At 43.6% G+C, this 13,077-nt stretch overlaps 1 protein-coding gene across 2 annotated transcripts in view; it reads left to right on the top strand.

The window, feature by feature from the left end:
* The window catches only part of LOC124258906 (epidermal growth factor receptor-like), a 217,248-nt gene extending 205,081 nt beyond the window's left edge, over positions 1-12,167 (top strand). For both annotated transcript variants that reach the window (XM_046692970.1, XM_046692971.1), the window contains 4 exons: positions 353-502; positions 673-877; positions 4,209-4,388; positions 10,310-12,167. In XM_046692970.1, the coding sequence (XP_046548926.1) occupies positions 353-502; positions 673-877; positions 4,209-4,388; positions 10,310-10,587 (813 nt within the window). In that variant the 3' untranslated portion in view covers positions 10,588-12,167. The remainder of the gene's footprint in view (positions 1-352; positions 503-672; positions 878-4,208; positions 4,389-10,309) is intronic.
* Positions 12,168-13,077: the final 910 nt, after the last annotated feature.

The following is a 13,077-nucleotide window of genomic DNA, read 5'->3' as shown; positions in this document are numbered from 1 at the left end:
TTATTTGCGTTTTTCTTTCGTTTCAAACCTAAAACAAATCATGTTTGCTTACACTCACCCTTACTGGATAGTTTACCCTTTTGTGATATTATCAAGAACATGAGTCAAAGTAAATATATCTGACCAGTCTCCATCACATGGTTCAGTTTCAATGAAAAGTTTACACCAGTTACTGTTGCTGGTCTATGAAGACATATTAACATTAAATGGCAGCAGTTTCTTGCATAAAGATTTGAGAAGAATAAACACTGGTCATTGAGTCTGAATATATTTTGCATATATGTTTTAGGAGGAATAAGGGTGCATCAGGATGCAATTAGATGGTGGTAATGTTAATGGTGTTCTCTTCCAGGGAGACAAGCTGCTGCGACTACCCAGTCACTCCTATGACAAACATGACCTGGCCCGCAGCATGAGTGTGGCTGTGGATGGTCCCGAGGAAGTGATGGAGGCAGATGACTACCTCCAACCACAGCAACAACAGATCCCAGAGGACACAAAGGTCAGGGACATTTCTTGACAAAAATCATGTCATGGTAACCTATTTGGGTAACAGAAACATTGACCCTATCAGAAAATAGTAGGAAAGATGTGTTACAGTCTGTAGGAAAGTTGCTCACTGAATTAGTCTTTATTTGATATGTTTCCATGGAAATGTTTTCTTCTGTTTAGATCCCGCTATTGCTGGGTGCTGCAGCTTTTGATCACAAGCCTAAAGATGGAGGAATAAGACCGTGGCGAGAGAAGCGTTATGCTCACCTTGAGTCTGCAGCTGAAGCTCGAAACATGAGACAACAGCTGTCACCAACAAGAGGAAGAGAAAACAGTATTAATTCCCGTTACAGCTCCGATCCAGTCCGCTTCTTTAAGGACAGAGGTTGGTGTACTGAACCAGGATGTTTTCATCTTTATTGTTTAATTGTGAAAATGTGATCACCACTGTAAATTCAGCTATATATTTACTCACCGGCATAATACATCCTCTCTTGACCACTGCCTGAAGTCACCTCCTTGTGCCCTTGGATCAGTCTAGTCCACTCAGTCCAGTCCGTGCAGTCCAAGCCAATCAGTACCCAAGCCCATCTATTGTCTTTCTGTTGCAGTCCAGGTGTTATCAGGTCAGCTGCATTCTTATAGCCTAATCATCAACCCTAACTTGTATCAAGCACCAAACAGTTATTTAATGTAAATGGAGATGCTTAAAGATTTGTCAGAAGATCATCTAATTTGTTTTTGAAACATATGTTACATTGGACAACTTTGTGAAAGGCATTTTATGTTGATAGCTTTTGGCCATGGAAGCCTTGCCTCTTACACTCCTCAGAAGGGTGCATAAAGTATGTGATAGACTACCAGTTGTCTGACTTTCACTTTTGTGGAACCTGCGGTGGCTGATTGAGTGAGAACTTTATGTGCTTGTGATTAGGTGCCTGACTCTGAGACTGTGGGTTCAAATCCCAGGTGGGACTCAACCTAAAAGACTAGAATCTGTACTTAACTGCGAAAAAATATTCCCAAATATACCTCACGTTACATTTGATCACTTTCTCCTGGCCATGAGGGTTCACATGTCAATGTACATCTCAGGGATATTGTACATCTCCTTTATGGAACATGGAAACACTTTTAACACATTGATCATTCATGTCAAGGTAAAAATAAAAAACCTGAAAAAAGAGTCTGTTTAGTCTTCATTAAAACCTTATTGAGAATGTAGACAAAATCGATGCATATCATCTTCAGGGTGGGACGATGCTTAGCAAGGGTTTTGAGTTACCGCCATGTGAAATCACAGTGAACATTTTGTAAAGTGTCATTTTCATTAAAGATGTGCATGTAATATATAGTATGACCAGAAATTATTGAGAATTTTAGGAATATGTTTAATTGGATTTCTAGTATAAACAACCTTGACCAAGTGCTTGGTTTCATTCAAGAGAGACAACTCCGTTAATCCTTTTTCATTAGTTTGTGAAGAGTTATCCCCTTTTGTTTACTTGCTAGCAGACGACATTTTCAGTGATCCTCAGTATGGATGATTTAGAGAAGAGGAAGTTGATTTTAGAGTATTATAACAAGGACATCAGATAAGATAAAGTGATTTCAAGTAGAACCGGGCATCCCTTTGTCCACTGTTTATCGTGTTTTGAAAAATATTGCAAATGGATATGGCATTGAGCACCAGGGAGGCGCAGGTAGGTCCAGAAAATTGACTGTCGGTGACAGGAGGCGGCTTGGTATTCTTGTTTCTAAAAACAAAGGAAGGAGTTTAGAAAACTTAAGGCTGGATATGATTGATAGAGGAACTGTGGCTGTCTGTAAGGAGACAGTTAGAACTGAGCTGCATGCAATGGGTTGGCAGAAAAGTCGAGGAATTCCATCACCGATCATGAAACCTGAACAAAAGGAGCGAAGGTTGAACTGGTGCTTACAGCATAGAAATTTTAACTGGGACAATATGATTTTCTCAGATGAAAGTTCTGTTTGGCTGTTTCCTAATACACTGAAATTCTGGACCAAACAAACTGAAAAACCTTTGTATCAGCGCCCAAAGTACAGTCCGAAATTTAACGTTTGGGGTGGCATATCTGTGTTAAGAGCACCGCCCCTCTGTGTATTTGAATGGAATATGAACAGTGAGTGGTACACAGATATTCTCGAGGGACATTTACTTCCATCTGCTCACGTGTTCTATGGAAATATTTTGATTTTCCAGCAGGACAACGACCCAAAACATTGTTCAAAGCATTCACAGGCCTGGTTTCGGACCCAAAATATGACATTATTAGATTGGCCAAGCTATAGCCCTGACCTAAATCCAATAGGAAATGTTTGGGGACTTATGAAGGAAAGTGTCAATAAGAAAAATCTGACAAATGTTGCTGAAATGAAAGAAGAGGTGGTCCGATATTGGGACAGCATGGACCTCGACTTTCTAACTTCTTTGATCAGTAGTATGCCCCGCCGCATAGAAGCCTGCATTGCTGCCCATGGTGACTTGACAAAATACTAACTGTTCACCTGTCTTTGAATCTGGAGTTATGTTCTGCTAATATTTCACATTTAATACGTGAGTAATTAGTGAAAAAAAAAAAGAAAAAAAAGACACGGCATTGAACTGTTCATAGAAAATTTTGTGAATTTGTTCATCATATGGGCATATGTTCGGCCAGTGGGGAATGTGGAAGATATCCTCTTCACACTACATATAATATTAAATGTAAAAATAATTGGATAAGATTATTAAGAATGCAGCAGAACAGATTTCCCTGCCAATGTTATCAAATGTCACTGTTCGTTATGGGTAGAAATTGGGCTGGACATGTAAAATATTTGCTCTTATTGATATACCGGTAGTTTTGGATTTGTATGTAATGTCATGGATGTTGGTGATACTGAACTGTATATATATACATTCTGTCAATGAACATATCAGAACCTTTTGCTCAAAAATAATTCTTTAGCATCCCATGTGTCTTCTTTTACAAATGAGATAGAAATGGTTATTCCAAAATGTAATGTCAATCATTCTTTGTGTGTCCGTAAGCTTTGTCAATCAAGTGACAATAATTCACTGTTAAATGGAGTGTTTGGCTGGGTCTATAAGCAACAGAACCAAATAAGTAACTTTGGTACATAAATCTATGTATGTATATCACTTGTACTTGTTTGTGGCTTGTGTATCTATCTCCATTAGTTGAAAGTCACACAGAATCCGTCATTAATCAATATTAACAACTCGTAAAGTACATCAAAATAACTCTCAAGGTCATGTATTAAGAAATGAATTATGTCCATGGTAAGGGAATACACAGTAGAGTGTGACTAAATAAAAGCAACACTTGTCAGCAATTTGTGGTATGTTTATTAGAAAGAAAGACATACAACTCACTGTTGTATATCATCCTTTGGCTCAAGGAGCATTGAGATTTTAGTAGACCACCGTTGATGGTGAGTTCAGATTGCATACCTTATGTTTGCCATTGACAAGGTAATTCAATGTGGTATGTGTTTGTAGTATACATGCAGTCAGTGGTATTTCACTTGCAATGTGTGGTAATACATATTTAATATGATTTCCAGGCCTGATAGAAGTGACAATCAGCAGGTTGCTTCTGTGTTTTGCAAGTACTTTTGCAAGTGCAAATTCATTTTCTGTTTTAAAGACAACGATCATGTACAAAGATAATACAAATGTGTGATTGCAGATGAAATAGATGGCATCCCACCCAACATGGCAGGACACCCAGCATACAGTGGCTTCCCTGACAGCCACATCTCAATGCCCAAGAAGCAAGAAGTCCCTCTGAAGCTCCCACTGGATGAGGATGACTACCTGCAGCCCAAGTCAGCCAACCCTGCTGCTTACATGGACCTGAGTGACAAAGGTAAGACTGACAGAGTGTTGACTAACTGACAGACAGTAAACACTAGACATTGGGTGCTGACATAGTATTGACTAACGTTGACAGTAGAAACTAGACATTGCATACTGACAGCGAGAGGACCAACAGACAGTAGAAACCAGACATTGGGTGCTGATAGTGGGAGGACCAACAGACAGTAGAAACTAGACATTGGGTGCTGACAGTGAGAGGACCAACAGACAGAAGATACTAGACATTGGGTGCTGACAGTGGGAGGACCAACAGACAGTAGAAACTAGACATTGGGTGCTGACAGTGGGAGGACCAACAGACAGTAGAAAGTAAACAGTGGGTGCTGACAGTGCTGACAGTGGGAGGTAGAAAGCTGACAACCGACAGTAGAAACTAGACATTGGGTGCTGACAGTGAGAGGACCAACAGACAGTAGAAACTAGACGATTGGGTGCTGACAGTGGGAGGTCCAACAGACAGACTAGACAGCCAACAGACAGTAGAAAGTAGACATTAGTGGGTGCTGACAGTGAGAGGACCAACAGACAGTAGAAACTAGACATTGGGTGCTGACAGTGAGAGGACCAACAGACAGTAGAAACTAGACATTGGGTGCTGACAGTGGGAGGACCAACAGACAGTAGAAACTAGACATTGGGTGCTGACAGTGGGAGGACCAACAGACAGTAGAAACTAGACATTGGGTGCTGACAGTGAGAGGGCCAACAGACAGTAGATACTAGACATTGGGTGCTGACAGTGAGAGGGCCAACAGACAGTAGATACTAGACATTGGGTGCTGACAGTGAGAGGACCAACAGACAGTAGATACTAGACATTGGGTGCTGACAGTGAGAGGGCCAACAGACAGTAGGACAGTAGACATCTGGGTGCTGACAGTGAGAGGACCAACAGACAGTAGATACTAGACATTGGGTGCTGACAGTGAGAGGGCCAACAGACAGTAGATACTAGACATTGGGTGCTGACAGTGAGAGGACCAACAGACAGTAGATACTAGACATTGGGTGCTGACAGTGAGAGGACCAACAGACAGTAGATACTTGACATTGGGTGCTGACAGTGGGAGGACCAACAGACAGTAGATACTAGACATCTGGTGCTGACAGTGAGAGGACCAACAGACAGTAGATACTTGACATTGGGTGCTGACAGTGGGAGGGCCAACAGACAGTAGATACTAGACATTGACATGACCAACAGACAGTAGATACTAGACACTTGGTGCTGACAGTGAGAGGGCCAACAGACAGAAGATACTAGACATTGGGTGCTGACAGTGGGAGGGACCAACAGACAGTAGAGAGTAGACATTGGGTGCTGACAGTGGGAGGACCAACAGACAGTAGATACTAGACATCTGGTGCTGACAGTGAGAGGACCAACAGACAGTAGATACTAGACATTGGGTGCTGACAGTGGGAGGAACAACATACAGTAGATACTAGACACTTGGTGCTGACAGTGAGAGGGCCAACAGACAGAAGATACTAGACATTGGGTGCTGACAGTGGGAGGGACAACGGACAGTAGAGAGTAGACATTGGGTGCTGACAGTGGGAGGACCAACAGACAGTAGGGAGTAGACAGCGGGTGCTGACAGTGGGAGGACCAACAGACAGTAGATACTAGACACTTGGTGCTGACAGTGAGAGGGCCAACAGACAGTAGATACTAGACATTGGGTACTGACAGTGAGAGGACCAACAGACAGTAGATACTTGACATTGGGTGCTGACAGTGAGAGGACCAACAGACAGTAGATACTAGACATTGACAGTGACAGTGAGAGGACCAACAGACAGTAGATACTTGACATTGGGTGCTGACAGTGAGAGGGCCAACAGACAGTAGATACTAGACATTGGGTGCTGACAGTGAGAGGACCAACAGACAGTAGAGAGTAGACAGTGGGTGCTGACAGTGAGAGGGCCAACAGACAGTAGGAACTAGACATTGGGTGCTAACAGTGGGAGGACCAACAGACAGTAGAGAGTAGACATTGGGTGCTGACAGTTGGAGGACCAACATACAGTAGAGAGTAGACATTGGGTGCTGACAGTGAAGGACCAACAGACAGTAGAGAGTAGACATTGGGTGCTGACAGTGGGAGGACCAACAGACAGTAGATACTAGACATTGGGTGCTGACAGTGAGAGGACCAATAGACAGTAGATACTAGACATTGGGTGCTGACAGTGAGAGGGCCAAACGACAGTAGAAACTAGACATTGGGTGCTGACAGTGGGAGGGCCAAGAGACAGTAGAAACTAGACATTAGATGCTGACAGTGAGAAGGCCTACAGACAGTAGAAACTAGACATTTGGTGCTGTCAGTGGGAGGACCAACAAACAGTAGAAACTAGACATTGGGTGCTGACAGTGAGAGAGCCAACAGACAGTAGAAACTAGACATTGGGTGCTGACAGTGAGAGGGCCAACAGACAGTAGACACTAGACATTGAGTGCTGACAGTGAGAGGGCCAACAGACAGTAGAAACTAGACATTGGGTGCTGACAGTGGGAGGACCAATAGACAGTAGATACTAGACATTGGGTGCTGACAGTGGGAGGACCAACAGACAGTAGAAACTAGACATTGGGTGCTGACAGTGGGAGGGCCAACAGACAGTAGAAACTAGACATTTGGTGCTGACAGTGAGAGGACCAACAGACAGTAGATAGTAGACATTGGGTGCTGACAGTGAGAGGGCCAACCGACAGTAGAAACTAGACATTGGGTGCTGACAGTGAGAGGGCCAACAGACAGTAGACACTAGACATTGAGTGCTGACAGTGAGAGGGCCAACAGACAGTAGAAACTAGACATTGGGTGCTGACAGTGGGAGGGACAACAGACAGTAGAGATACTAGACATTGGGTGCTGACAGTGGGAGGACCAACAGACAGTAGATACTAGCTGCTGACAGTGAGAGGACCAACAGACAGTAGATACTTGACATTGGGTGCTGACAGAGAGGCCAACATACAGTAGATACTAGACATTGGTGCTGACAGTGAGAGGGCCAACAGACAGAAGATACTAGACATTGGGTGCTGACAGTGGGAGGGACAACGGACAGTAGAGAGTAGACATTGGGTGCTGACAGTGGGAGGACCAACAGACAGTAGGGAGTAGACAGCGGGTGCTGACAGTGGGAGGACCAACAGACAGTAGATACTAGACACTTGGTGCTGACAGTGAGAGGGCCAACAGACAGTAGATACTAGACATTGGGTGCTGACAGTGAGAGGACCAACAGACAGTAGATACTTGACATTGGGTGCTGACAGTGAGAGGACCAACAGACAGTAGATACTAGACATTGGGTGCTGACAGTGAGAGGACCAACAGACAGTAGATACTTGACATTGGGTGCTGACAGTGAGAGGGCCAACAGACAGTAGATACTTGACATTGGGTGCTGACAGTGAGAGGACCAACAGACAGTAGAGAGTAGACAGTGGGTGCTGACAGTGAGAGGGCCAACAGACAGTAGGAACTAGACATTGGGTGCTAACAGTGGGAGGACCAACAGACAGTAGAGAGTAGACATTGGGTGCTGACAGTTGGAGGACCAACATACAGTAGAGAGTAGACATTGGGTGCTGACAGTCGAAGGACCAACAGACAGTAGAGAGTAGACATTGGGTGCTGACAGTGGGAGGACCAACAGACAGTAGATACTAGACATTGGGTGCTGACAGTGAGAGGACCAATAGACAGTAGATACTAGACATTGGGTGCTGACAGTGAGAGGGCCAAACGACAGTAGAAACTAGACATTGGGTGCTGACAGTGGGAGGGCCAAGAGACAGTAGAAACTAGACATTAGATGCTGACAGTGAGAAGGCCTACAGACAGTAGAAACTAGACATTTGGTGCTGTCAGTGGGAGGACCAACAAACAGTAGAAACTAGACATTGGGTGCTGACAGTGAGAGAGCCAACAGACAGTAGAAACTAGACATTGGGTGCTGACAGTGAGAGGGCCAACAGACAGTAGAAACTAGACATTGAGTGCTGACAGTGAGAGGGCCAAGAGACAGTAGAAACTAGACATTAGATGCTGACAGTGAGAAGGCCTACAGACAGTAGAAACTAGACATTTGGTGCTGTCAGTGGGAGGACCAACAAACAGTAGAAACTAGACATTGGGTGCTGACAGTGAGAGAGCCAACAGACAGTAGAAACTAGACATTGGGTGCTGACAGTGAGAGGGCCAACAGACAGTAGACACTAGACATTGAGTGCTGACAGTGAGAGGGCCAACAGACAGTAGAAACTAGACATTGGGTGCTGACAGTGGGAGGACCAATAGACAGTAGATACTAGACATTGGGTGCTGACAGTGGGAGGACCAACAGACAGTAGAAACTAGACATTGGGTGCTGACAGTGGGAGGGCCAACAGACAGACATTTGGTGCTGACAGTGAAGGACCAACAGACATTTGGTAGACATTGGGTGCTGACAGTGAGAGGACCAACAGACAGTAGATAGTAGACATTGGGTGCTGACAGTGAGAGGGCCAACCGACAGTAGATACTAGACATTGGGTGCTGACAGTGAGAGGGCCAACAGACAGTAGATACTAGACATTGGGTGCTGACAGTGAGAAGGCCAACAGACAGTAGAAATTAGACATTGGGTGCTGACTGGGAGAGGACCAACAGACAGTAGAAGCTAGACATTGGATGCTGAGAGTGAGAGGGCCAACAGACAGTAGAAGCTAGACATTGGATGCTGAGAGTGAGAGGACCAACAGACAGTAGAAGCTAGACATTGGATGCTGAGTGAGAGGGACCAACAGACAGTAGAAGCTAGACATTGGATGCTGAGAGTGAGAGGGCCAACAGACAGTAGAAACTAGACATTGGGTGCTGACAGTGAGAGGGCCAACAGACAGTAGATACTAGACATTGGGTGCTGAGAGGGCCAGTGACAGAGATACCAACATTGGGTGCTGACAGTGAGAGGGCCAACAGACAGTAGAAACTAGACATTAGATGCTGACAGTGAGAAGGCCTACAGACAGTAGAAACTAGACATTTGGTGCTGTCAGTGGGAGGACCAACAAACAGTAGAAACTAGACATTGGGTGCTGACAGTGAGAGAGCCAACAGACAGTAGAAACTAGACATTGGGTGCTGACAGTGAGAGGGCCAACAGACAGTAGAAACTAGACATTGGGTGCTGAGAGTGGGAGGGCCAACAGACAGTAGATACTAGACATTGGGTGCTGACAGTGAGGGAGGACCAACAAACAGTGGGAGGAGAAACTAGACATTGGGTGCTGACAGTGGGAGGACCAACAGACAGTAGAAACTAGACATTGGGTGCTGACAGTGGGAGGACCAACAGACAGTAGAAACTAGACATTGGGTGCTGACAGTGGGAGGACCAACAAACAGTAGAAACTAGACATTGGGTGCTGACAGTGAGAGGGCCAACAGACAGTAGAAACTAGACATTGGGTGCTGACAGTGAGAGGGCCAACAGACAGTAGAAACTAGACATTGGGTGCTGACAGTGAGAGGGCCAACAGACAGTAGAAACTAGACATTGGGTGCTGACAGTGAGAGGGCCAACAGACAGTAGAAACTAGACATCTGGTGCTGACAGTGAGAGGACCAACAGACAGTAGAAACTAGACATTGGGTGCTGACAGTGGGAGGACCAACAAACAGTAGAAACTAGACATTGGGTGCTGACAGTGGGAGGACCAACAGACAGTAGATACTAGACATTGGGTGCTGAGTGGACCAATTGAATGTCAAGGAAAGGAATCTGTCCTTTCAAAGTCATTTGTGGCAGTGTTATATATAATTGATTTATTTATTTGTCTGTTGTGAAAATGATTAAAAACATCTGAATGTTACGAAGCTACATGATTCCCTTTTGTTTCAGGATACTATCAGAATGAGAAGGTGTTTGATGAGGAGCCCACCGACACCGACCGAATGTTGCCTGTGTCATCACCTAGGGCTGTTGCCAATCCTGAATACTTTGATAGGTCGGAAGATGAACCGTGGACAAAGCCACGTCATAATGGTGTGCACGCACCTGTCATTATGCCTAAGTCAGTCATGTCAAATGGACACAACTACTACAATGATATTGGCGGTCACCCTGAATCCAAACCATTTGTTTTGGCATCTGATCAGAACTCAGAAACAACTGTGTAGCATTGGTGCACAGTATAAGAGATAGGGCAGACAACTCTGGGACAACTCACCTCTGTGATGTTACGTGCTGGGACCCTGACACTTACTCAATGCTCAGAGGCAGGACGGAGATGAGACTGTCCGACCTTCATCTTACTGGATTTGTAATGCTAGGCTCAATACTGCATATGACTGTTGTCTGCAGAAAACACTTGAAGTGTCTGAATGACTGAGACTGTGTCTAGATGTTAGTGACAGAGAACCTAAGAGTCACTGTGATGTGTCTGAGACTAGCTGTTAATAGCCTTGGTGTTGTGCAGCTGCTGTTGATACAAGGCGTTGAAATCTGATTACATGATTAGCGCAGAACTACATCCACAAGTTGTCTACATACTGCCAGTTGTTATGTTGTTGCCATGGTAGGAGTGTTGCGCTGTTGGGCAATGCCATGGAGTTGTTATGTACAGAACCTTGTCAGCTGCTAGTTGAGCTACTCTAGCTAGTAGTAGCGATCAGAGTCCGAGGGGCTGGAACTCTATCATGCAGTGACATCCCAGGAATATGATTGGTTGTGCCTGTCACCTGATGTGATAAGAATGTTTTGTTGCACACATTTCACTGTTGTGAAGGAAGGTTTACAACACCATGCTATTCATGAATTAACAAATTGATGTGTAAAGTGGCTAGGAGCTTGTGGCACAATCTTAGAAAGAGGCATAATTTGATGTGATCAAAAATGGATGCTTCAGCCATTTTAACTGATGACATATGGACCAATGGATTTTACTTAACCAACATCTTAATACCCTAAACAAATTATTTCCAGTGTGATAACTTGCTCAGATTGAACTCAGCAGGTGTTTTAGATGTATTTTCCGTCAACTCCAGACGTAAATCAAAACCATCCATGTCCCTGGCTGACATAGTGAAATGTGACCTTGGTGCTGATATGTGTGAAATCCTTCGGAGAAGAAACGGCTTACACGGCTATAAAGAAAACATCGGTGACTCTGCATCTGATCTTTTGCGTGTAAACCAGTGATGATTGCCAAGATAATGATTTGGTGAAGACTCCCACCTAGTGAATTGGACACACATCTTATGAAGTCATAAATATTCAGGTGGTTTTAGCATGGCAGGTTCTCTGGACTAAAGTTTATGTGTTGAGGGTCAAGATATATCTGTTCACATTTAAAAGCTCTGTAAACTGGCTGTATGCATAAAATCAAGACAATACTAATTTTATATGATATCCAAACTATTTTTATTTTATGTTTACAGTAGTACATAACTACAAATACTTAATATGAAATTGTTTTAATCTTGGGATAAGTTCATCTCTCACCTGCACATGCTAAAACCACCGTACAGGTTGCCGCTATTATGGAAATAATATGTCCCTGTTTGTATCTAAATATTTGCATATGAATATTTTGTATGCCATCAAATGTTCAATACACGAAGGTGACATCTTTGACAATTTTTATTAAGTTTAGTCATATTTCAACACCACAAACAACATTTTTAATCAGGTTTTATTCAGTGGATGTACCCAAAGACATCACAGCTTCTTTTCAATAAAGTATTTTACATTATTAAAACTGTTCCATTTTTTGTAAACTGTGCATTTTGTGAACAACAGTTCTTGTTGTAACCTGTTGTATTGTGGCTTTTAATATGTGAAAGTTTAATCAACTGATGATGGTACCTTCATGACATTATAAAGGTTCCTCCTCCTGGTATTATGATGGCGGTACCTTCTGTTGATAGTTGGTGGTACCTTCTGTTGATAGTTGGCAGTACCTTCTGTTGATAGTTGGTGGTACCTTCTGTTGATAGTTGGTGGTACCTTCTGTTGATAGTTGGTGGTACCTTCTGTTGATAGTTGGTGGTACCTTCTGTTGATAGTTGGTGGTACCTTCTGTTGATAGTTGGTGGTACCTTCTGTTGATAGTTGGTGGTGTACCTTCTGTTGATAGCTGGAGGTACCTTCTGTTGATAGTTGGTGGTACCTTCTGTTGATAGTTGGTGGTACCTTCTGTGATAGTTGATACCTTCTGTTGATAGTTGGTGGTACCTTCTGTTGATAGTTGGTGGTACCTTCTGTTGATAGTTGGTGGTACCTTCTGTTGATAGTTGGTGGTACCTTCTGTTGATAGTTGGTGGTACCTTCTGTTGATAGTTGGTGGTACCTTCTGTTGATAGTTGGTGGTACCTTCTGTTGATAGTTGGTGGTACCTTCTGTTGATAGTTGGTGGTACCTTCTGTTGATAGTTGGTGGTACCTTCTGTTGATAGTTGGTGGTACCTTCTGTTGATAGTTGGCAGTACCTTCTGTTGATAGTTGGTGGTACCTTCTGTTAATAGTTGGTGGTACTTTCTGTTGATAGTTGCCGGTACCTTCTGATACTGTCAGGAAAGTAGTAGATAATGTCATGTTTGTGTATTGAACACTTGTCAGTCTCGTGTCTGTACAGTAGCTTGTCAGTCATCATGTACATTAGTAACTTTT

Source organism: Haliotis rubra, unplaced genomic scaffold (assembly GCF_003918875.1).
Source record: "Haliotis rubra isolate DU_JTF1 unplaced genomic scaffold, ASM391887v1 Scf701, whole genome shotgun sequence".
NCBI lineage: Eukaryota > Metazoa > Mollusca > Gastropoda > Lepetellida > Haliotidae > Haliotis > Haliotis rubra.
The sequence above is the reverse complement of the archived record's forward strand: the minus strand, read 5'-3'. Positions and strand labels throughout refer to the sequence as shown.